Below are 26,050 nucleotides of genomic sequence, written 5' to 3' on the forward strand. Positions count from 1 at the left end.
AGCAAATCGTTAATTTGGGTCAAAGGTGTAATATCGTCTGAGATTGGACCATAGTAATTTATAAAATTTAACGTTTTCCCCTGTAGCTTGGCTGTGACACATAGCCACCTCCTATGTATATCCCTGTGTACTTGAATAAACTCCCAGGGGAGTTGACTAGAGAAGTAGATTGCTACTCGAAGATGCAAAAAAAACTTTAGAAAAAACCTTGGGTATAAAAAGTTTTGGAGAATTAGATTTCAGGTGTGTCTCCTGTAAAAACAAAACTTGGGGATTAATGAGCATAGCCATCTAATAAGAGCGCCATATTTCTTTCTATTTAATATACCATTAGTGTTGACTGATAGAATCTTGCATTTACTGGTTTCCATGATTTTATTGTACCTTTCCTAAACTTTAAGAACCTTCTGCTCGTGCTCTTTTCCTACTGTGCCACCCTTCCCACCCCCAAAAAAAACACCCCTTGAAATGTGAAAAAAGCCCTGTCGCCCACGCTATCCACATTTCATCCTCCCCATCTAACTTCCTGGGTGTCATGGAATTACACCCTTGGAGACCCTGCTAGCCCCAAGCCCCACACCCCAAAAAAGAAAAAATGAAAATATCGATCCAAATTTCTGCCGGAGTCTATACACTGATTGTGGGGGGAAACCTTCTCTCTTTTTTTTTCCCCATCTCTTCCCCCTTTTCTTTTTTTTTTTTCCCCCTCCTTCACCTTTTCTCCTTTTCTTTCCCCTCTTTTCCATTTACCGAGAGGTTAACCTGAATAGATAGAACGAGTGTCATCAGTGCTCATAGTTACCAATTCACAGTTGCCTATCAGTGAATATATTTCATTGCGTTCCATATCCTATCCAGCTTATATCTTTGGTGGGGAACACCCTTTATATAGCCATTGCTACCGGTAGCTCTATATATATATATATCACTTTTTCAGGTACTGGATCCTGCTGAAATCTCCTTTAACAAAGGCTGTGCCTCATCGTGGTCTGAGAACATGAAAAACTTTCCTTTGACTAAAACTCTCAATTTTGACTGCTGAGCGATTGATGCTTGCGCGCCATGAGCCTTAAACAAATGCAAAATTTTAACAAATTCTTTTCTCCTGTGTGCAGCAACAGCAGTCATATCCGAGAATATGCGACACTTATTTGTCACGTTCACAAAAAACTGCCTCTGCTAAATAGCTTTTGTCAAAATCCTCTCCTTTATTCGGAAGTCAGAGAAATTTAGAAAAATAGTTTTTGGTATTGTAGAATTTGGAAATGGTTGCGCTGGGACTCGATGGGCTCTTGTAATGGTGAGATCACCCTCAAACTCAGGTAGGACGTGTTGTTTGATAAATGAGTTTACCCATGGGAGTGGTTGGGAGCCTTCTATCCCTTCCGGAACCCCGACAATCCGGAGGTTAGACCTCCGCGAGTGATTTTCAAGTTCCTCTATTTTACTCTTGAGATAGTTTTTCCTTTTAACCGCCTCTTTTGCCTCTCCCATAGTCATATTCATTTGGTCCTCCAATACAGATATTCTAGTTTCCGCCTCCTGCAATTTTACTTCCTCGATTTTCCCTAATCTCTGATGGAGAGCGTCGATTTCTATTTGCGTTTTTTTTTTTTATTTCGCGGACCTCTTCTAAAATTAAATTCAGCATATCCCTGATATCTAACTGAAAGATCCCCTTATTCTCCATACTCTGGAAGGATTTGCTTAACGGATCTTCCGTTCCAATACTTGTATTTCCCAGTAGTGGGTCCGCCTGGGCTGACGCAGTTTCTGGTAGCGCTTGCCCTGGAGATCTCGATTGAAGTTGAGGTTGCAGCTGGATTTGTGGCAGAAGCTGGAATGACAACAGGCTCCCTGCGGTATCAATCGTGATTCCTCTGCCTACTTCTGTCACCTCTTGAGTCTGAATAGAATTTAACCTAGGCGTAGCATTTCCCCCTGTGTTATCCAAGCTTGGAGATATAGAGGGTACTGCCAGAGCTTGCACTTCAGATGAATCCTGCTGCTGTTACTGAATTTCCAAGTAATCACTTTCAGAATTGCATCGGGTTATTGCCTGGTTCTGATCTTCAGGAGGCGGATTTTCTGAAGACCCTGGCGGTGATGTCCTCGATGATTTAGGAACCAAATTTAGAGTTGGAGAGGAGGACTGTGACAATTGTAGAATAGATTTCTTTATAAACGGGGAATTCCTTCATTCCTTTGCCAGCTTTCCTCGAATTGTCCTGAGCTGGACTCCTTTGAGGAGATATTGTTGGAGCGATGGCAGCGATGAGAGCTTCAGTCGGCTTCAGTGCACCACAAGCCTGGTCAGTCGTTAATTCGAACGGCCCCTCGCGTTGTGGAGAAACAGTGATAAAGGGGGACTCGTCCTTAGAACTCACGGGGGTACTGTTAAGAGCCGAGGAGCTGGAGTTACTTCCTTGTCCTTATCCTTTTCCTTATTGGCCCGAAGTGCAGCTTTTCTTGCCTGGCGTGTTTTGGTTTTCGGGCGAGCTGCGGCATCTACTTTGCTTAATTTGGCAGTAATCCTTACGTCCTTCTGGGGTTTTCCCATTGTTGCCTCTGGGTTTTTTGTTTTTTTTTAAAGTTACTTTATTCTTCACTTGTGTTTTTTTTTTTTTCTTTTTCCTATCCCAGATTCAGCTCTCCCGGTTTTTTCCCCCCACGAACTCCGGTTACTGCCTTCTTTTAAACCTTTAAGATGCCTCTGTGTATGCCAGTCTCGATCTCTGCAATTCTTTTCCCGGTAATAAAGCGGGTCAGGCCATTATTCAAATAGATTTACCCGACGTTTGGTATCACAGCATCCCCCAGCAGCAATCCTGGTCGTTTTTTGGGAGAAGGACGCACGTCTCCCTCTCACCTCTGGAGTGCTGTCGCATCAGTCGACATAGGTGGCTGCCGAGAAGAAAACACCAGGCCGGCAGATTCCGGGCGGAGCGCACTCAATCCTGACGCCGGGTTCAGAAAGCATGCTGCGCTTCTCCTCCAGAGACGCGATGATGAAAGCTCAGGCAGAGGTACAGATCACCATGTTGGGGGGGTCGAGCAAGCAAGCAAGCAGGCGGTCACCTACGGCTATCCAGAGGTGTGGTTCTCCATAGCCGACCGCCGTGTTCGAGTACATATGATGAGTGAGTACATGTATGTGTGACTATATAGGACTGTTGGTGTATGAGTGGATGTGTATGTAGATCTTAGAATTACTGAATAGGTTGTTGTAACTGGTATTGGTATGACCATTGTTTAGAAAATGTTAGTTTCTATTTTTGAGTGTGTGTATCAAAGGTTATATTAGGGTGAGAGGAGGTCTGCCACTATCACAAGGATGATGTCATCAGTGATGTCATTTGAGATGTCATCAGTGATGTCACTGACCATGTCATGAGTGATGTAATATGGGACGTCATCAGCAGTGCATTGCTAACTATAACGGGGGAATTTCAATGGTTTTGTACGAGTGAAATGTCCAGCTAACTATAACGCCCCTGAAACCTATGGTTTTTTCAGTGAATTTCAAAGGTTTTTTAAAAGCTAATCCCTAACTATAACATGTCTGAAACCTATGGTTTTTTCAGTGAATTTCAAAGGTTTTGTAAATGACAATTTTTTAAATGTATTAATTGTTATATTTATTTTTTTGATACTGATTTAGTACATTTTTTTAAACTATTTATTTTTAGATATTTTATTTTTTAAATTACATTATAATTACATTATACATTACATTACAAAATATACTTTCTCAGAATGAATTACTTTAGTTTTAAATACTTTGCAAGTAGGCAATAGACTTTTAAGTACAGTAGTTACAGTTGTTGCAATGGGCAACACAATTTCAAACCCAATGCAACATTGAGCTCAATGGGAATTTCTAGTGAAATGCAATTAGTTACTTTATGGATTACTTTTCTAACTACAGGACTGGATCCTAGATTCAGTCCTGGGACATCTTCTGTAAACAGTTAAGTAAAAGCGTTTTGGTTACACTAGTGATTTTTAAGGAATATTATTGTATTTTAAAAGTTGACACTTAGAAACTTTTCTGGTGAAAACCAGACAATGTATGCCTATGGAAGGAAATACAAGTTACTGGTAAGTACGGTTAGAATTACTTTTCAGGGTCAGTGCTGGGCTAAAAGATGCAGCACTGGGTTCTCTCCTGATAACGGGTGAGTAAATCTGAATTCGTTGTACGGATGATTGTAGGTGAATATTTTAAAGTTCCAAAACTCCATACTTGGAAGAATTTCCAAGTGAAACAAATCAATGTTAGCCTATGGAAGGAAATTCAAGTTACTGGTAAGTACAGTTAGAATTACTTTTCAGGATCAGTACTGGTCTCAAAGATGCAGCACTGATGTCTCTCCTGATAACAGGTGAGTAAATCGGAATTCGTAGTTCGGCTGATTTTACTTCGGTCCAGTATATATAGAGCCACTTTCCTACACCATCCCCTCCCTTCACCACTGTGCAAACACGCCCTGTGACGCGTTTTAAGTAGTGGAAATTATTCCCCTTCAATCCTGAGGGTCCCTAGAGTCCAACTAACCCACTAGGTACATCCAGTAAGCGCCACAGAGCTGCGTTGCATAGAGGTGTAAAAGGGGGCGTGGCCTCTGAACACCTGTCCGCTACGCAGCTCCCTGGCGCATACTGCAGATACCTGTTGGGCTATTTGGCCCTCATGGACCCTGAGCATTGAAAGAGGATTCATTCTTCAACTTAAAACGCGCCACAGGGCGTGTTTGCACAGTGGTGAAGGGAGGGGATGGTGTAGGAAAGTTTTCTCAAGATTGTTCTTAGACTGGATGCATCATTAGAAAAAGTCGTGATCAGCCGGAATTGACCTTCCGTTGATCTATTGGTTTGTTTTTGTTTTAAAATTTGTTCCCTGGGTAACTGTCTGACTCGTTGTAAAGTGTTCACCAAGAGATTGCTATTGTAACCTCTGGTTTCGAATCGCCTGAGACTGCTCTCCGCTGCCTGCTCAAAATCACATTGTCTTGAGCAGTTCCGTTTTAGTCTAAGGAATTCGCCGTATGGAATACTGTTTTTCAACCTTTCAGGATGACCGCTAGAGGCATGGAGGATACTGTTTCCTGCCGTCGGTTTTCGGTAAAGGTCAGTTGTCAATTTCCCTTCCTTCACTTCTATTCTCAGGTCGAGATAGTTTACTGCCACTAGACTAATCTCTCCTGAGAAATGTAGGTTGACATCATTGTTGTTAAGATGTTGAATATATTCCTTAGCCTTGTCTGTTGAACCCTTCCAAATTAGAAAAAGGTCATCGATGTATCGATGCCAGGACACTATTTCCTTCGTCCATTCAAAATTGTCAGCGGTCCAGACCACCTGCTCCTCCCACCAGCCTACGAACAAGTTCGCATAGCTGGGGGCGAAGCAGGTGCCAGCGTATCCAGCAGTGAGAAAAAAACGAAGCGCGGGCTTCCGCGGTTCTTTTTAAATTAGCCCCGGGGGGGCCAAGTCCCAGGGGCAATGTGCATATTTGAATGGGGGGGCCCAGAGGGGCCCCCCAGCCCCGGGGACCGCCACTCCCCGGGGCTTTACTGAATTATGGGGGCTCTCAGCTCCCCCCCAGCCCCGGGGACCGCCACCCCCCAGGGCTTTAATATACATAGGTGGGGGAGCTCAAAGGCCCCCCCAAGCCCCTGGAACCGCCACCCCCCGGGGCTTTGTGATATATGCGGGGGGCGCTCACTGCCCCCCGCAGCCCTGGGCTTTTAAAAAGAAAATAAACCTGTATGGGGGGCTTGAGCACTACATATTTAACATAGGGGGTCCGTTACAGACCCCCAAGCCCTGGGGACCACCACCCCCCGGGGCTTTAAATTAGGTGGGAGGTGGGACGTGCGGCCCCCCTCCTGGAGCCTTGTCGTGGCCCTGGGGACCGCCACCCCCCCAGGGCCGGTTCCTGCAGTGTCCCGGGGTTCCCACCCCTGGGACACTGTAGTTTGCAGTGACAGGGCGGGAGCCTCGCGGCTCCCACCCTGTCATTGCAAACTTCTTTGCTTCATTGAAGCGAGAGCAGGGAAACCTGCTCTCGCTTCAATGAAGCAAAGAAGATTGCTTTTCCACATGGGGAGCAGCATGTTAGCTGCTCCCCATGTGGAAAAGCAATGCCGGCTCCTGCAGGAGGCGGGGAGCCAGCTGGGACCGTGGGGGGATTTGGGACCCCCCACGGTCCCCAACGGAGGTGGCCAGGCCCCGGGGGATGAGGTCCCCGGGGCCAGAAATGGGAGGGGGGCCATGTGGCCCCCCTCCCCCATTGAGAAATAAAAAAAGAGGCAGGCCGGCCCCGTGGGATGGGGTCCCTGGGGTCATAAATGGCCTGAGGAAGAGGGCTACCCAGCCCACCTGCATAAAAATATTTTTAAAAATTGGCCTTGCCCCGGGGGATGGGGTCCCTGGGGCCCGGAATTGGCCACGGGAGGGGGGCCTCACAGTCCCCTTCCCGTAAATAAATTATTTTTAATTTCAATAGGGGATCAGGCCCTGGGGGATGGGGTCCCCAGGGCCCCAACAAAGTAGAAGGAAGGGGGGGGTCACACAGCCCCCCTTTAAAAAAAAAAAGACTCTATCGTCCCTAGGCCCCGCCCCCTCACAAAAACACTCTGCAAACGCGCCCTGAGGCACGTTTTAAATTGGGATATTTATTCCCCTTGAATACTGGGGTTCCCTGGGGGCCAACTAGCCCACCAGGAACCTCCAGTATGCGCCAGGGGGCTGCATTGCAGAGAGGTGTTCTGAGGCCACGCCCCTTTTTACACCTCTCTGCAACGCAGCTCTGTGGCGCTTAATGGAGGTAGCTGGTGGGCTAGTTGCACCCCAGGGACCCTCAGGATTCAAGGGGAGTTAATCCCCCAACTTAAAATGCACCACGGGGCACGGTTGCCCAGTGGTGAATGGAGGGGGCGGGGCCAGAGGTGACATGTGTGCAAACACACCCTGTGGTGCGTTTTAAGTTGAGGAATTAATTCCTCTTCAATCCTGAGGGTCCCTGGGGACCAACTAGCCCATCAGGTACCTCCAGTAAGCGCCAGGGAGCTGCGTTGCTGAGTTTTGTAAAAAGGCGCGTGGCCTCTGAACACCTCTCTGCAACAGAGCTCCCTGGCGCATACTGAAGGTACCTGGTGGTACATATTACATCACTTATGACATTAACAATAGTTAAGGATATTTTTTAGCAGCCCTTCATTGAGCCGCTGGATTATACTCTGCCTTCTTTAATACTATATCCTGCTGCGCCATTTACAAGGAGAATGTTTGCCTCGTTTGGACCCACGTTGCCTCCTGGGTGGTGCGATCCCTCCACGGCCTGGAACCACCGTGATAACATGTACCCAAAATTGCCCAGCAATTGAGGCCGCATACCGATACAGGTAGGAAAACCATCTTTATTTAAGCAAGAAGGCAGCTTCCCATCCCGTTATTCATCCTTCGGTGTCCTGTTAGATTCCCAGATTACAGTGGCATTTTCTCCCCCAACAGAAACACGTTTATACAATACGCATTGGCTGTGTTTTCATCGTGTTCCACAGAATATTTCCTACACGAATTGCCGTGGTATCTGAAACAAGAAGCTGGTCATTGTATATAACCCTCTCTGAAGAGGGTTGTTTGACTAGTGTTCCTCATGTAATCTTTACGAGTCCTGTGACTAATTCCTTGTACATCGTATCTCAATCAGTCTGTTTACTAGCGCATTGTACACAAATTTTCCATGCATTTTTGCTAACGTGTAGTTCTGTTGCCTTTCCCATTCTATTAGTTCCCGGCTGGGGACCCATGTGAGTACCCCCTTTTTTCTACCTTCACTTCCCTTGGGAGCACTATTATCATTTGGACAGTCTAATCCTCCCACAGGTATATGCTCAGTTGTATATAATTCAAGCGTCCTGGCTAGTTTTGGCCCCACATGATTTACTCTAATTCATTATTATCCACAGATGTCCCTGCATTGATAGGTCCTGAAGATACCCCTTACAGCTAACGGGGTTGAAACGCCATCAACAGTATTGAAAGCAAACCATTTACCAGTCTCGATTATTATATCAGATGGCTGGGTTCATCTTGTACTAAATCAATGGTCGAATTTGTCATTATGGAAAACTTTTTTCTATGTCACAAAATGTCACGCACAGTGTTATGAGTTACATGTTCACTTGGGGACACTACACACCTATATTGAATACTACTGTAAATATTTATGTACATAAACATTCTGAACTTACTAGTATTACACTGTATTTGGTCTCACTTCTCTTTTTGACATCCTTCCTACCCCTATTCTATTGCCATTGTGCATTACAATATTGTGTATTGTCTACAATTGTTTCCCCAGGAACCACTGTTTCTGGTTGTAGCTTACGTACTCTGGTTCTTTGTGAGTAGGGTGTCCCTTGTTGTCCTTACATGTCCCAGAAGTAGGACATGGTTATTATTTCTGCTACTTTCTGGTGCCCAAGAAGAATGGAGGCCTTAGTCCTATTTTAGACCTGCGCCTGGCTTAACTGCTTCCTTCTTAAGGAAAGATTCATAATCCTCCCACTGGCCCAGGTCTTGTATGTACTCGGCCCTGGAGGCAGGATCATGGCATTGGAACTGCAGGATGCCTATTTCCATATACACGTCCTGCAGGCCCTTTGGCGCTGCCTGCCCTTCATGGTAGGGCAGAACGATTTCCAGTTCACAATGCTCCCCTTTGGTATCAACAGTGCCACTCTTGCGTTCACAAAAGTGAAGGCAGTGATGGTGACACACCGTCATAGGTTAGGGTTCCTAGTCTTCCTCTACTTTGACAGTTGACCCTTGAAGGTGGATAACCGCAGGCACTTGTCAGCCACTTCCAAACTGTCATCTTTGAGCATCACTGTCATTGTGTCAGAGTCACACCTGACTTCTTCTCAGATGCTCCCCTTTATCTGAGCCGTTCAGGACACAGTTCAGTGTTGTGCCTTTCGAGTCGGCACCATTCTTTGGCCGCCCCGGCTCCGACCCCGCCCCATTCTCCCGCTGCGTGAGTCGTGGCTGAGGTCGTCTCGGCATCCCCTTCGACGCCGGTCGACGTTGAGCTGACGCCGGTGGTGGACTCCACGGCACCGTGCCAGCGTCGGGTCGTTGATTCGTCTTCGGAGGCCCTGTCTTCTCCAGAAGTCCGGCAACTGTTTGTTTCTTCTTCCCGGAGACTGGACGCCACGTCGTGGCCTTTTCCCAGGCATCTTCCAAGGGGGGCTCTTCGCTGTCCCCGAGCCCACAGTCTTCCCCAGAGGCGGCTCAGGTTCCCCACTCGTCAGTCAACCTTCCCCCTTTCCTTCCACCGGTTGGTGTGGGGGATGGCCGGCTTAGCTTACAGCCGTCGCCCACGGAGGAATTGCTCTCCCCACCGCGTTGCCCTACGGAGGGGAGTGCTGCCTTCGCCTGCGCTGTCTCCACGGCCGCGGGGATTTTATGCATGAGCGACCCGGCTGCCCAGTTCCCCACGGATCATTTGCTTAAGGTTCTCCATCAGGGCTCTGGTGGACAGGAGCTGCTTCTTCCCTTCTAAGCTTCGCTCCATAATTCTCTCTTGGGGGCCTGGGGCATCCTGCCACGGGGACCCAGTGCCGACCGCTTCTGCCCGATGGTTAGATTCATGGGGGCACAACATCTTCGCCTCCTCCAGTGCTGCCTTGCAGGCACTCAACACGTTTTGTGTGTTGGCCAGAGCCACTTCTTGCTTGTGGGATTCGGCAGAGTCCCTTCTGTCTTCCGCTTCTCAGGAGGGTGCCTGCGCTGATCTGCGGCACCATGTGTTGGATGGCCGGGAGCTGGCGGCGTTTATTCTTCGCTCGGCTCTGGATGTTTCTGAGGCGCTTGGTCGCACCATGGCTTCTTCAGTGGCCCTCCGTCGCCATGCTTGGCTGAGGGATAGTGTTTTCCCTGAGAACGTTAGGGAGCGGCTAGTTGACCTCCCCTTCGATGGCACTCTTGTTTAACGCCCCTACGGATTCTGCCATTCATAGGTTCCTTGCAGGGCTTCGTTGTCCTCCTCCTCCTCAGTGAAACTGAATGTCGGTCTGTGTTCTGGGAGGTGTTCTCCCATTGTTTTCTGGGGCCTAGTAACAAGTAGCCCCGGTTGTGTATTCTGTGTGGTTGGTGTGCCTTCAGGGTCCTTCAGTTGGCCCTTTGGTGCTGTTGGCTGCTGGTTCAGCCCCCTTTGTTTTTTTTTGCCTTATGGTTTTGGCTGTTGGTAAGCCTGTATAGGTCCTGGTATAGGGCTTTTTGTGTCTTCTTTATTGGCTGCATGGCATGCCATCTGCGGTTTTGCCCGCACGCTTTTTCTGTTTGTCCTCTGCAGCGGAATTTTATCCTAAGAGGTTTTCCCATGTTTTCTTGGGACGTAGAATACCCTATGTGGAGTACTGGTAGCTATTCTATAGCTCTGTTGTGCTGGGGTGGTGTGGTCACCCTTTTCGGGTTCCTTACTCTCCATGGTGTTACGGTATATCGCTGTAGCGGTCTTCTTGCTTGGTCTTGGCGCAGCTTGCGTTACGCCCAGCTCGCCTGGTTTGGCCTGCTGCCTGCGGTGTAGTGTTGTGGTGCTTCCGCCCTTCTGTCCAGGTCCTCTATCGGGTGTTCCCGAGGGACTGGCTTTCTTTGGTTGCTGTGTTCTAGTTGACGGTCTGGGCCCATCCTCCATCCTCTCATTTTCTTCTGCCTGGTCCCACTTCTTTTGTGTGTTAGTGTGTGTGTGTTTCGGCACCGGCTCTTCCCATGGGTGTGTCCTGGCCCTCTCTGATCTGTCTTCATCTTGCGCCTGGCTTGGTCTGGCGCACTCCTTCGTGGTGTTGCCTGCTGCTGGCTGCGCATGCCTGCACCTGCCTGCTTGTTCTGATCCACCGTCGCGCCCTTACTGTGTTCCCTTGTGCTCCTGCCTCTGGTTCCGCTGGGGTTTTGTGCATCTGTGTTTTTCTTCTTACGCCTGCGCGATTTGCGGTGGAGTGGTTCCTGCCTTGTCCGCTGTTGTGGTGGGTTCGGCTGTTCCCAATCACTGCGTGTGCTTCTTACGGTGGGCCCTGCCTCCGGTTCTGCCTCTTCTCTCTGGGGTTTGAGGTGCTTCTTTGCTCCTTGTGATGCTTCGGGCGCTGTCTGCCCCTGCAGGGGGTTGGGCGGCCCTCCCTTAATTGGGCGTGGGCTCTCCTGGCCTTCCCTTCTTGTTCCTGTGACATGTCCCCTGCTGGGGCCCTGTGTCTTTCCTGTTGGGGAGGCTCTCTCGCAGGCCCTCCTCTCTTCTGGGTACGGCTAGGGTATCTCTTCTACGTTAAGGAATCTGCGGCTAGTAGTCTCTATCAGATGTACAAGTTACTTACCTCCGGTAACGATGTACCTGGTAGAGACGATTCTAGCCACAGATTCCTTCACAACCTCTTCTTCCTCCCTGTTCTGCGAGGACCCTCAGCTTGGTTTTCTGTGCTCGCCGCCCTCTGGGTGGCATGTCTTCTGTGGGTGTCCTGTTTGCTTTTTTCCGGTCTGGCTGTCCGGTTCTGCTTGATTGTTCTGGGGATGGTTGGTTTCTGCGTGCCTTTGCTTCCCTCCAGCTGGTTTCACTCCAGTGTAGGGGCCATCTTGCTCTTTTTTACTCTGTTTGTTTGGGGTTTCTGATCCCCTTGCGGTCTTCTGCATTGGGGATTCTTTTGCCTGTCCTTTGGCCTCCTACTCCTTTCAGGGGGTATGGCCCTCCTTGACAGTGTAGTCTGGGGGTGGATTGCTGTTTCTCCTCTGTTCCGGGCTTGTGTTCCTTCGCTGTGTGGTTTGTGGTTACAGCCTCTCTCTCTCTTATGTTTCGGCATTTTCACATACTTGTGCCTCCAGGATAGCTGTCGGCTTGGCTTGCTCGGTTGTTCCTTGGAGTGGTGTTCTGCTCTTTTCCTGTTATGGCTTCGCAGCTGTGGCCTTCTGGTGCTTTAGTGCCAACTGGTGCTATCGCTTTGGCTTGCACAGTTGTTCCTCAAAGTGGTGCTCTGCTCCTTCCCTGCTATGGCTTGCTGTTATAGCCTTCTGGTACCTTGGTGCCAACTGGTGCTGTTCCTCACCCTTTGTCTCTTTCTGTTTTGTGTCTCTGATTTTTCGCACACTGTTCCCATGCTCTCCTCAGTTTTGTTGTGATGGCTCCGCGTTGTGGCGTGTAAATGTTCTCCGAAGCAAACTGACGTCAGCGCGCCGGTGTGGGGCTTATGTGACCTCGCTTACATCACGACTGTGGAAGACGGCGGGGCGGAATCACGTGGTCCCCCCCCCCCCCTCCAGCGCGCAGTGATGCTGGGACAAAAAAAGTTTTCCGGGTCCAGTCTCATGCCTGGTGATAATTCTACATTAAGGAATTTGCTGCTAGAATCGTCTCTACTAGATACATCGTTAACAGAGGTAAGTAACTTGTAATTTTCGTAGACTAAAAAAAAAAAAACGTGTCTAGCTCCTGGCTGGGGCACAGACACACAGCTCCTTTCTTCCCCAATCCATCTCTTGAATAGAGATGCTTTGGAAGACAAAGAAGCTATGTGAAACAGGAAGTTGGGATTGGTAGGGGGGAGGTAAGGACCAATTTCAGTCCATCCTCTTCCAGTCCCCACCACCTGGCTCGTTTCTTGTTGATTGGGTGGGAAGAGCCGAGTTGTTCATTCTGTCCTCTTTCCCACCCACCACCAGACAAAAAGTGGCTCAGGCTGGTGGGCTTGCCGAGGGAGGAGTTGAGGGTACTTATAGCTGCCGTTAGCCCTTCCAAATGGCCCCAGTAGTCTGCTTGATCTTTGGATGATTGTGGAAGGGGCTAGGGAATTCTCCTTGGCTCAGCTGATATGTAATGTCACTACTGAAATTACATACGCACATTAATGTGGCGGGCCGGAAGCGAGCACTGTGTCTCCTCATTCTTGAATTTGCCAGCCCCCAGAAAGGATCTGGCACCTGCAAACAACTTCCTTGACCCCCACGGTAAGAAGGGTTTGTCCAAAACAAAACAAAACACAGCCACCACTAATGTATATATACGTCATAAGAGTGTCCTCGGGACATTCGTTCATGACGTATGACCATAAAAAGGCTGATTTGCACCATTTAATTGAGCTATGCCACGAAAAAGGCCACTTGTAACGTGAAGTATAATTTGAATATGGATGTTGAGTAGACATTAATTTTGCTTTCATGTCGCTTTCAGGTATTTCTCACTTCAAGCCACTCACCCTTTAGGATTTGATGACAATGTGCGGTTAGAAATCGAATCGAATATCTGCAGGGAAGGGGGGCCACTCCCCAACTGTTTTACCACACCCCTGCGCCAGGCCTGGACAACTATGGAGAAGGTGAGGGCAGGATTTTCTGAAGACTACTAAAGGAAAAGTCATTTCTTAATTTGAAATTCTGTAATTGTATAGTAGTAATTGTGCTGCCATGTTACATTCGTCTACAAACCCAGCATTGGGTAAAGATGTCCATCAAGCGTGAATTTCCTCAAAGTTGTGCACATGGTCCGTCTTCCCCGCCATTGTCATGTGACCAAGAGAAGGTTGTGTTAAGACTGGTCTTGATCGTCTAGTGTATAGCTAGGATGACTTTGAATTTTGAGAGACTCCCTAAGCAGAGGAGCCTGATTACTCTTGCATCACCTTTTCAGCTTTGAGGAGAGGTTGTCATAAGTCAAAGGATTCTGGATTGCAGAACTTAGGCATGAGCTTTTGCCTGTCTTTAAATTTTTACCCGACATGGAACAAGGGACTGTACGTTTGAAATAAGCAGCACACAAACAACTTTAATTCTGCTTTGCACCCCATTAGGAGCTAGGAGCTTTTTACATGGATTTTATCCCGGTCTCAGCCATTAAGTTTGTTGAGGGTTGCCTGAGGTGCCAAACCACTAATTTTAGCTCAGAAGTTGACTCCATAGTCTCATGTGAATCCTATTTCTAGGCCTACTTTGATGCTGAGCAAACCAATCCCAAACATAGATTTGCCTGAACAGCCTGATGTCTGGCAAACGTTTGCATCCAGTCTCAATCATAGACAAAACTTACTTGTCCCCACTCCAAGACACAGATCCATCACCTTTAAAGAAGATACATTTGACTTTTAAGCATGTTTCCCATCCCTAATCAACATTTCAGAGTGATACTAGCTCTATGCCTCTATCAAGGCCCACATCCGCACAGTATTCACTTTAAACTCCCCACTCACAACACATTGATTCAGGTCAGGATATTGAGTTAGGTGCCCAAGACCGTTATGACCCTGTTCCCACTGAGGAAGATGATGATGCTGATGACCCTCAGGAAGATCAACCCTTTGAGTGCTCGCCCTTGACAGCTTCACAACCAGATAATACAATAGCTTACCAAGCAGTTATCCATAGGGCAGCAGATCACCATCAAGTGCAATTACATTTGATTGAGGAGGAGGATAATTTTCTGGTGAAGAGCTTGTCAGACAGAACTTGCAGTCTAGTTTCTGCCCATGCTAAAAATTTGACCAGGTGTGCAGTGGACCATTTCAAAGACCCCTTCAAAGCTAGTTTGGTAACTACAAGATTAGGAAGAAATACAGGCTAGCACCTTGAGACCCGCTCTACATCAAAGGCCACGTACCTCCTGGCTCCTTAGTAGTTCATGTGTTTAGGAGTATGGCCTTTGCTCAGGCACTAGAGAAGGACAGCCTCAAGATCTGTGCAGCACAGATAATGGTAGTAGTAGGCGGGACAACGCAGTAGTACATTATCAACTCAATGGTCCTCCTCTCCAGTAATGGACAACATCACTAGGTGGAGTTGGAGCAGGTCATAAAATATCTGCCAAAAGCCCATCGCAAGCAAAGCATAGGGTTGGTTAACGCCTTAGATACAGTACATCCAGTCTCACATGAAAATACCACCAGTGTCATCTTAATGGGGCAGTAGTAGCTGAGGATCTGTGGTTTTCACCCAAAAGTACAGCAACACTGATCTGTATCCCTTTTAATAGAGAACACTTGTCCAATAATAAGTGGACTCCATGCTCAAGGAAATAGAAAAGGGTGCATGGACAAGGATATGGGTGAACTCCAGACCCAAATCAGCAGACATGGTTTTCAGCACCAACAAGCAAGAAGGTTTGCCGTGACTGCAGCAGCACCATGCCACCTGGTATTCAGCATCAGCAGTACTTTCAGGAGGGTCAGATTCAGAGAACCTACTTTAAAGGAGGCTTCAGAGGCAGTGACAGATGATGTTTAGAGGCAGCCAAGGAAAGGCCCTTCTGTCTCCAAGCAGTGACCCAAGCAGACCTCCCCGCCCCTGATTGCACAACTGAATGGAGTCTTAGATTATTCCTTCCACAATAGAAATAATCAGCTCCAGACTAGTGGGTCCTAGCAATTGTCCAACAAGGTAACTGCTTGGAGTTGCACACCATGACACCAAATATCTTAGCGTCTGGCAATCAGTCAGGAGCACCAAAGAGTGCTGCAAGAGTAGGTACAAGCACTACTCAACAAGGATGTTATATAACCTGTCCCTCTGCATCAAAGGATGATGCTAGATAACCTGTCCCTCTGCATCAAAGGGCTCAAGAGGTATGCTCCCTACATTTCCTCATCCCAAAGAAAGACAAGACATTAGTAAATATATTTGACCTCCGGCCATTAAACCGTTAGATGGTGTCAGAGGACTTAATGATGACCAACTGCAAGATGTCATTCCTCTGTAATGCACAATTGATCACATGCCGTCCTCAGTCTCAAAACTCATACTTCCATATCTCATTTATCTTGTACTTCATCATTACCTTCTATTCTGATAAGTTGAAAAATACTACCATTGCCAAATGCTACCATTTGGGGTATCTGCATCGTAGCAGCAATCCAGAACCCCACATCCGGAGGCTTCGTATCTGTGAAAAATTATTATACGGAAGATCTATTCCTATCGTTTATCATCTAGACTGTCTATATTATTTATAGCGTAAAAGCCTCAGCGCTTAAAGAATACATAAAAATTAAACAGTGTTATCTCCTCTTGCGTGGCATTCAAAGTTATCCCTTAACGCATATTAAGGATACTAAGCGTGGATCATATATTGAGCACTGAAGTGCTTCAAAATCTATTGCAGACCCTTGGGTACCCCATGCATATCGGTTTGAGATTCTACATATGTTCCAGCTGTGGCTCTTTTCCTGAAGAAGGCACTTTGGCGTGCCGAAACACGCGTAGAAGCACTACCAGTCTTCTGAATTTGTGCCACATTGTTTGGTTCTGATCAAATTTATAACATTCATGTGCTAATTAATTATTGCACACATTGTACATTTTTAAACTTTTTATATGAATGAGAGTGAAATTAATGGATATGAATGTGAAAGTATGAATATTTTAGGTCATTTTTTGATAACTAAGTAAATGCTTTTCTGTATTTTTGATAAATATCTTTGTTGCCTTGGTTCTTTCTGTTTATTATTGTCCCATTATCAAACCCTATTGTTAATATTAGTAGGTTGCCTTAAACATGTACATTGATTGACCATTTGGGGAATCTACAGCTACCAAAGGGATTCACCAAATGGTTGGTGGTAGTTGCAGCACATCTGTGCTGGCACGCCATTCATATCTGGCTGATTCAGAGCAGCAGCTTTCAGCAGTGCCTAGCACACATTCAGCAAGTGGTGTCACTTCTTTGCATCACTGCCCTCAAAAGATACAAGTATTTTCGTGAGCTATACCAAACGCAGTGACGAGCAAAGCCTATCTCAAATGAAAGAGAGATTGATGGCATTCGAGAGGCTTCTTTCTTTTTACCAGGTGTTTTGTTCTTTAGCAGTGAGAACAATTCTCAAATTGTTGGGGAATATGTAATTGTGCATTGCAGTAGTTCAGAATGTTCGATTTTACATGCACAGTCAATAGTCATTGGGAAGATCTAGTGTTGGTATAACCAAGAGTTTGCAATATTCTGATGGATACTTCTAACTGTAGATTCTTCACCTTTAGAATATTCAACAGGCTCCAGTCTGGACGTGTAAATCTGCCATTAGTGCTCCTGCATTGGTATCCGGGTTCACCACGCTCCTCCACAGTTGCTGTGCCTTTCATTCTGTACCTTCAAACAGGGGTCGTTAACTTGCTCCCTTTTCCATCGGTCGACAAATCCTTTCAAATGATTTTTTACAGTGTGCAAGAGAACTATGTCCCGTCAGAAGACAACAGGGTTCAATCCGTGCCTCCACAGTTGGGAACAGATGTCAGTGAAAGACCTGCACGAGTTCTGCCTCTGGTGTTTGGGCTCTAGGCACGACTCCAAGACATGTAAAGAATGTACCCTTGTGCATGTGAAGGAAAGCTGTATGTTGCAGAATATGAAAGGAAGTCATGCACCTCGCTCCAAGTTGAGGGTTCAGACACGTTCGCACTCTCGAGGCCATTCCTGCAAAAGGTATCCTTTGCTGCCGTGGGCATCAGTAAGTCGAAGTTCAATGCAAAGGGGAAGTCTAAGGATTTAAAACGGAACTTGAAACTGTCCCGCCACTCTCTGTCCAAAGAAGTTGGGAAGGTGTCTAGGTGCCAATTGTTCTCACTTCTGATTGAGGATCTGGTTCCACAACTGTGACCCGAACTTCCTGGGCCATCAGCTAGGCCGCAGCAGATTGAAGCCTTTTAGAAAGCCATGTGTATTGTTGGTGCTCTGTTGCATTTCTCTCTGGATTGCCTTCTTGACCACAAAGATCTGCGCTGTCTCTGGTCAGGTTACTGCATTGGGTTCGGCGCTGTCTGAGCACTTCGAACCCGTCTCTGCTTCAGCAGCAACTTTGGTGCCAACTTCCACTCTGGCTCAAAGACTTGCAATGGTTCCTTCGTCATCAGAGCCGGTTTTGACTTTGCCAGAGGTCAAACCACTGCCAACTCCTGTGTCTGACTTCAAATCACATCCGTCTCGACCCTGACCAAGGGCATACCTTGAATACACTATGGCATACCCAGTTGCCATACACTCTGACTTCAACAAACACTTTCCCTGCTGTAGAGCCTTCCTCAAAGGCTATATCATCTTTTTGAGTCTGGTTCTGACCACAGTTTGCCACCTCCTGACAATGATGATGGGGACAATTTACCCCCACATTACGATGACAAGGCCGACATTGATTTGCAAAAGACCTGTGGGCTTGATACTTCCCCTGATACAGGGTTGATTTCTCCCCATTGGACCTCCAAAAGAGAGTATTTCCTTTGCCATAGGGATTAGACTATATTAATTAGCTGTGTGGCTACAGCTGCTTTCTGTTGAAGTCAAGACAAATGTCCTTGCAGAGGTTTTGCACACTGGGTCAGCCTCATCTGAGCTCCTGCTTCTAGTTAATGAAAGCTGTGACTGACACCCTTATGGGCACTTGGGCTAATCCTGGCTCTTGCCCACCAGTGAGCAGGCAAGTGGTTAGATGCCACATACTGACCCGGATTTTCGTACTTAGCATCCTACTCCAGAGAGGTGATGATCTAAGGCTTTCATCTGAGAAGTGAATCCTAATGCAGTCCTTCAAATCCTCCAGAGCTTTCCAGAGTCAAAAAGGATTAAGACATTTGTGAAGCTAATGTTCTCTTTGGCCAGCTTGTCATTAAGGCCGGTCAGTGCTGTCTGCCTGCTAGGCTTATATTCTTTGTGCATGCCTTCTGGGACATAACCAGCGAGATCTTGCCAGTGGTCCTGGGGAAGTGTTTGCCCTTTTTGGCTCAAACCATTCCGGATGGTCAGGATGCAACCAAGTATGTCATTAAGGCTAGCCTTTATACTACTGATTGCTTAGGGTGAGCAGTGAACACTATTGTGCTGCTCCGCAACATTCCTTGATACGATCCACTGGCATCTCTGGAGATGTGCAGACATCCCTTATGCCTTTCGATGCCTATCTGGTGAGAAGGCTGACTCTTCCCATGGAATGCTTTTAAGGAAAGCAGAGCTATGATGTATTCATTGGACTTTTCCACACCTGCTTCTCAGGATCACTATTAGTTTTGTATTTTCCAATGTTACTCCAGAACACTAGGGTATAGACATTGCGAGTCCCGCAGCAGCCACCTCAGTCCTTTCGTGCATCGAGCAGACATTGGACAGGTCACCAGGTACAACTCCCTACTCAGTCCCCAGCTGCTGTGGTATCCGCCTCCAAACTGCTTTTTCCCTTGACAGAACACAGCCAACTTTTGGGGGGCAGGATCAGACATTTTCTCCCAGGGTGTCAGTACATCTCATCTGACAGATGGGTCTTCCAGATCATCCAGCAGGGTTATGCTGTCCCATTTCTCTCCTGCCTACCACAACTGCCTCCCACATCAGTGTGGTTTTCAGAGGAGCATCTCTCCATCTTGCTACCAATGGTGCAAGTCTTACTGGTCAAAGGCCAGCAAGAGGGTGCTGGGCTTGGAAATAGGGTCCGGTTGGTACTGCTATTTCCTTGTGCCGAAGAAGGGCACATGTCTTAGTCCGATTTCAGATCTTTGCCCTCTGAATGTCTTCCAGCGGTAGGACAAATTCAGAATTTTCACATTGGCCCATATTCTGTCTGTCCTACATCCAGGTGACTGGATGGTTGTGTCAGACTGGCAGGATGCATAGTTTATGCGCACACCCTGCAGTCCCTCCGACGTTACATGCGGTTCAAGGCAGGCCAAAAGATTTTTCTGTTTGCCATGCTCCCTTTCAGTCTTATCAGCATCCCTCAAGTGTTTTCGAACGTGAGGCAGTGGTCTATGCCATTCTTAGGGACACCAGTTTTCCTCAGTCGTGGCAACTGGCTGCTGTAGGCAGGCATGCCACAGTCAGTTGTGGACCACCTCCAGATGATGTTTAATCTCCTGACCTTTTCGAGGTTCAGGAACCTTTGCAGAGACTTCCTTTTATATAAACTCTATGGAATATGTTGCAGTTCTGGGAATTTCCTGCCTCAATGCACATTCATAATATTCTTGCCATGATCCTAATGTTTCAACCTCGGTACTGAATCTTAGATAGGACATCTCTGAGGCTTTTTGGCCTGTTTGCCCCATGCATCCCGCTTATTCACTTTGTCAGGTGGTATATGCGGGCTCTGCGGTGAGATCTGAAGTTTGTGTGGGCCCAGCACCAAGGCAACTTGTTGAATGTCATTCAGGTTTCAGAGGAAACTGCACCAGATCTGCAGTGCTGGCTGATTGGCCCTCTCCGATCCCCACCTAGCACTGACGGTTGTGGATGTGTGCAAAAAAACAAGGAGATGATGGACGTGGCACTAACTTTTTAGATCTGGGTTGAATCCATGATCGTTCTTTCTCACTACGCCACCTCAGTTCAGACCCAGCTATATGCAAATGAGTCTTCACCCTGTGCCTCATGGGAACAGTCCAGCCCAAACTGCCAAGCCAGGTCTTCCCTGAACTGGAAACAAGCATCCTGGGACCGTTTTCGGGGTAACACCCCTCATCAGCCAGGCTAGCTTGAATCCAGTTGCAAAGTGAGCAAGGGTTGTATATGTGTCCCTGCTAGGCTGGAGTGATCTTCTGGGAGAGTTGGAGATCGGAGGACTCTGGTCTCTGGCAGAAACGTAGCTCCACATAAGTCTGTTGGAGCTGCAGTCCAGTCACCTGGGGTTGAAGGCATTCCTATCATCCATCAAGGTAAGGCTGATATAGGTTCTCACAGTTAACTGCTGCCATGTCGTACAGAAGCAAGCAGGGTAGAGTGGAGTCCTGTGTCAAAAGATGCAGCGAATCTGGAGTTTACTGGAATGTTTGAGTATCTCCCTAATCGGAACCTACCTGTCAAGATCTTTGAACTCCAAGGCGAGCTCAGGCTGAAATTCCTGACCGATTACGAATGGCAGTTGTATTTTGAGGTGGGAAGGACATTTTCTGACAGTGGGAAAGCACTGGCTTGATCTTTTCACCACCTTTGTGAAAGTGCACTGTCAACCTATCTGCACATTAGAGTTTCTAAGGACACTCTCTTAAGGAGACTCATTCGGGCTAGAGTGGAACACAGGACTCCTGTATGACTTTCCTCCTCTGCCTCGAGTTCTGAAGAATATCAGGAACGGCCGGGCCCAATCCTTATTAGCGCTCGGGATTGGGCCAGGAGAGTATGGTACCTGAAACTTAGCATCTGTGATCCTCTCCACCAAACCTTTCCCTGATCAGGTTGCCACTTTGGGAAGATACTCTAGCGCAGCAGCAGGGTAGGTATCTGCACCTGAACCTGTGCAATCTACACCTACATGCATTGATATTGAGCAGTGGCAGTTGACTGCATAAGATATACCTCCTGAGGTTGTGGATGTCATCCTCGCGGCCGGGTGTCTCTCTAAAAAGTCTGTTTACACCATGTACTGAGACAAATTCATGGCCTGGTGTGGTGTCCGCAGCATAGAACTCTTACAAGCCAAACTGTCAAATGCCTTATTGTATGAGCATTGGCCCAGCAAAGGTCTTGCTGTGGGCACGATTAATGTTTATTTGTTGGTCCTTTCAGCCCTTTTTCGTTTGTGAGGCCAAACGTCCTTTTTTTTTTATCACCTGATGTGATGGGGTTTATTAAAGCTTTGACGTATAAGTTCCAAAACCATTTGTGATGCCACAGCAGGAACTCAATTTGGTTGTGACGTTTGTGTGTACCTCCTTAGAGCCCATGTACAACTGCTTGTTGCGTCTACTAACGCTCAAATCAATCTTCCTCATTGTGACCACTTCCGCTTGTTCATGTGAATAAGCTCCAGCCTCTCTTGGTTCAGCCCCCCTACACCATCTTTTCCCCCCAGACAAACTGGTGTTGAAGACCAGGGTAGCCTATTTGCCTTAAGTTGCGGTGCCTTTTCACGCTGGGCAATTAATCACCCTCCCAATGTTCTTTGTCCACCTCACCTCTCGAAAGAGGAGGAGCGACTCCATCGAATGGACCTCATAAGAGCCTTGGACTTTTACATCAATCGCACCAAAGACCATCTGTTGGATAATCAATTTTTTGAGGTGTTGTCCACGCCTAACCAAGGTAATGCAGTGCAGAAAAGGTCTCTTGAGGTGAATAGTCCTCTGCATTAGGATATGCATTGCACTGGCCAAGTAGATACCTCTGGAAAGACTGAGGGCTCATTCCACCAGGGCTGAGGCTGCTACCATTGCATTGGCACACACACTGCCTGTTCTTGACATCTGCAAGGCTATCACATGGGCATTAGGGCACATATTCACAAAGCACTACTGCCTGACAGCCAGGTCTGACCGTAAGAGCATTTCAGCCAATTATGCCAGCAGGACTTTTGGCCTGAGTCCATTCCACTGACCCTCCACGGTGAAGAGGTATTGGCTTTGCATTTATTCCAAAGGGAAGAAATCTGTGGCTAGAAGTATCCCTCGAAAAACAAGTTACCTACCTTCAGTAACATTCTTTCTGGTGGATACTCTATCTAACTACACATTCCTCATCACCCTCCCCATTCTGAAGAATGGCCACTTTTTTTTCAAATAAAAAGGTCTCAAAATGAAGATGGCCCACTCCAATTGTTTTTGTTCTATGTGGCTGAGGGCAAAGAAAGACTCAAGAAACTGATGGTGTGAAGGTGGTGGACTCTGCTATGCCACTTCCAGAGTGGAACAAGGTTAACGGGAGGCCGGACAATGCCACCTAGTGAACACAGGCGCACTGATGTGAAAACGTGTTGGTCCAGCCTGGCAATTATTCTAAAGGTGATGAATCTGCAATTACGTTGAGTACCGACCACTAAAAGTGTTATCAAAGGTAAGTAACTCGTTCATATCACATGGTGGAGCAACAAAAACTTGTTACTATGCAGGCCATTTGTCAACCATCAACTTCATGTGACCATTACCACAGACTCCTTCGTTTCAGGTACGTGAACAGGGCGCATCAGGACAACCTTACAGTCCAAGGTATCTAAATGAAGCAGTAACCATTCATTTCTTAGGATTCAGAGCGTTTTACACTCTAATTCGCAAAAAGACCATAATTGTGTGAACAGACAACATGACTGCAATGTACTACATCCAAAAAGCCAGTAGACATTGACTTGGCAGATCTGTTAACGGGATGCATCAGCTAATCTGCAAGTGGGAAATGAACCCCCAAGTAGTGCAGCGGTACTTTGAGATAGTGAATGTCACTGCTGATTACGCAAAATGCCCATGTTTTGTACCAAGTAACCAGAGTCCATGGGCAATGCTGTATGGATGAACTGGTCAGTGATAATTACCTAAGCTTTTCCTTTACTGCCTCTGAAGTTATTTGTAGTGAGGAAGATGTGACTCCTGTGACGCCCATTTTAATTGATCTAACTTGGCCTAGACAACCATTATACTCACTGGTGCTGGGAATGTCAGTCCACCCACATGAGACGTTACCCTTCAGAGTAGAACTAACTCACCATCAGGATAAACTGAGACATTCAAATATCACTGCCATCAACCATGTAATTTGGCCCCCGAGGTCTTAAAATGTTTGAGGCTTCCTCAAGAATGTATGCTCATTTTGCAAGAAGCTCATAAACCTACCACACGATGTTGGTTATGCTGCAAAAATGGATATGCTTTGTCCATTAATGTTACAGTAAAGATAGTCCACCTCTTCGGGTCTCTGTTCAAGACATCTGCTGCTATCTTTATCACTTATAGCAATCAGGACTTAAATAGCTATTAGGGTTTATTTAGCAGTGGTAGATTCTTATATGCAAAACAGACCACATATTTAAGGTTTCAGTAATTTCATAAAGTTCACCAAGTTCCTCAGAAGACCATAAAGTAGCATGGGACTATAAAGTAGCTCTCACATGACTAATGGGTATCTCCTTTTGAGTCCTTGCATTCTTGTCAGGTGCAGTATGTCTCATTGAGAGTGAACTTTCTAGTGGCACTTAATTTATTTACTTAAAGTTAGGTGACATTGTGGTATTATTTTTCTTTGTTTTTAACCTGATAAAACATTCTAAAACTCGTGTTTTAGGATTCTGTAGAGTAATGCAGTAATGAAGTGCATTGTAGTGTTCCCTTAGAACCAACCAACAAGGTGCTTGATGGTTGTCAGTAGTGTGAGCTTCCCTACTGCACAAAACGGGTAAAGCATGGGAAAAAGCAATGCAAATCTCCATAGCTTACACAGAGCAGTAAAATCAACGGCGACATAAGTGCAATCTTCCCTCACCCCAAAGGAGCTGCATCCTGTGAAGCAAGCCATAGCTTGTAGCCTTACTAGCAATAGCAAATGCAATATCAGTGAACAGTCCCTTTTGAGCTCCCTGTCTAAAATTGTGATGCAGCATTTCCATTAAGGGTGTCAATGTGACACAATGTGCACCCTCTGTATGGTTCTCATTAAATGCATTATGCTGAACACAATTCTTTGGCAACATACGGATGTGTAAATGATCCCCTTCTTGTTTAATAATCCATTTCTGGAAATGTTGTCTCTGTAGTTTTATCAAAGTAGTGTGAAAACTCCACTTCTGTGACATAAAAAAGGGACAAGTACAAAAACACGAAAGTGGCATGTGACGATTTTTATTAGCACAAAACTTCACTCCTTCAGCCAAGTTGTGTAGTCTTTTAACACTCTCAATTTGAATGTTATGTAAAATAGGAACTAAGAAAGTGAGGACACAAGGGGGCGTGGCTTGCAGCCAAGGAAGATGTCCGCAACCTAGTGCGGCTCCGGAGCCCAGCGCCCGATCCCGCAACAATCCGGCACTGATCCTGGCCGAAAACCGGCGAAAACTGAACGGCAGAACCCCCTGAACACCCGAAGCCCCAGGCGAGCGAGGGGGGCGCTGGTGCGATACATCTGGTCCAAAGGCTGCCTCGAGACGGGCAACGGGCCTAAACACAGAGTGGCGGCCACCCGATCCTGGGAAGCCTGAGGGGGCGTGGCCAAGAGCCCGCGACGTCGGCGGTCGGGCGCCGGTGCGCAAAGCGCCCGGGGCAGCAGTGCCGGCGAGACGCGGGGCCCCGGAGCCGGGCCTTCCCCGTCGCCAACTACATTCGGCCCGTCTGGTGGCGAAGACATCGGCATGGCGCAACGCCGCATTTGAGGTGGAGGAGAGGCAATGGCGGAGTCGGCAAGGTAGAGGAGGCACTGGCGCACAGCACAAGGGGAGGCAGTCTGAGGCGCTGGGAGCTGCCTGCGGCAAGAAGAAGGCGCCGCTTCATCAGCGCAACCCCCGGGGCGGGGGGGGGGGAGTCCTCGGCATCCCCCAGAGTCCTGTGTGGCCACACGGCGGACGGCGCGTGCATGTCGGAGGATTAGCGCTGAAGGCACCGGCGGAGCGTGGTGTGCAGTGACTCACCCGGGTGAGGAGCCGGCGAGTGGTTGGAGGCCTGCATAGTGCCGGGACTGGAGGGGGGCAGAGACAGGACCCCGTGGCAGAGGACAGGCAGCAACTTGGTGTCTCTGCAGTGGGCGGCGATACCTGCCCGACCCCCGCTGATCTCCCGGCCCCTCCCGGACTCTCCTGTTGACACGGCCCGAGGGGCGCGGGGTCCGCCAGCGCAGGCCATCATGGGAGGAAAGGGCCACCGTGGGGGAGCACAGGCCAGGCTCGAGAAGTACGCCTTTCAGAAGGATCGGACTGCCTCCATCCACCAACCCCCCCCTGAAAAGACCAAAGAGATCACCCTGGCAGATGTTATGGCCACGCTGACCCAGATGCAGGCCTCTATAGGCACAATTTCCACGGATGTAACTCTGCTGAGAGCCGACGTCGCCAAAATCAATACGAGACTGTCCGAGGTCGAAACAACTACAGCGACCCTCACCAAAGATGCGGTCGAGAGTAGGAAGCGGATACAATCGCTGGAACTGGTACAAAAACAGCTGCTGGTCAAGCTCGATGACCAGGAGGGCAGCTCCAGACGGAATAACGTGCGCGTCGTGGGTGTGCCGGAGAGCGAACGGGGACCGGCATTGGACCTCTTCGTTGAAAAACTTATCACGGAACAGCTGCAGCCACGTGGACTCTCAAAATTTTTCTCAGTCGAAAGGGCGCACCGGGTGCCTGGGGGG

General features: G+C 47.7%; 1 protein-coding gene across 3 annotated transcripts in view; it reads left to right on the forward strand.

Moving 5' to 3' along the window:
• AKAP10 (A-kinase anchoring protein 10) overlaps nucleotides 1–26,050 on the forward strand; it is a 505,176-nt gene that overhangs the window by 376,013 nt on the left and 103,113 nt on the right. For all 3 annotated transcript variants that reach the window (XM_085649331.1, XM_085649332.1, XM_085649333.1), the window contains exon 9: nucleotides 13,223–13,367. In XM_085649331.1, the coding sequence (XP_085505457.1) occupies nucleotides 13,223–13,367 (145 nt within the window). The remainder of the gene's footprint in view (nucleotides 1–13,222; nucleotides 13,368–26,050) is intronic.

Source organism: Triturus cristatus, chromosome 3_2 (assembly GCF_964204655.1).
Source record: "Triturus cristatus chromosome 3_2, aTriCri1.1, whole genome shotgun sequence".
Classification (NCBI taxonomy): Eukaryota; Metazoa; Chordata; class Amphibia; order Caudata; family Salamandridae; genus Triturus; species Triturus cristatus.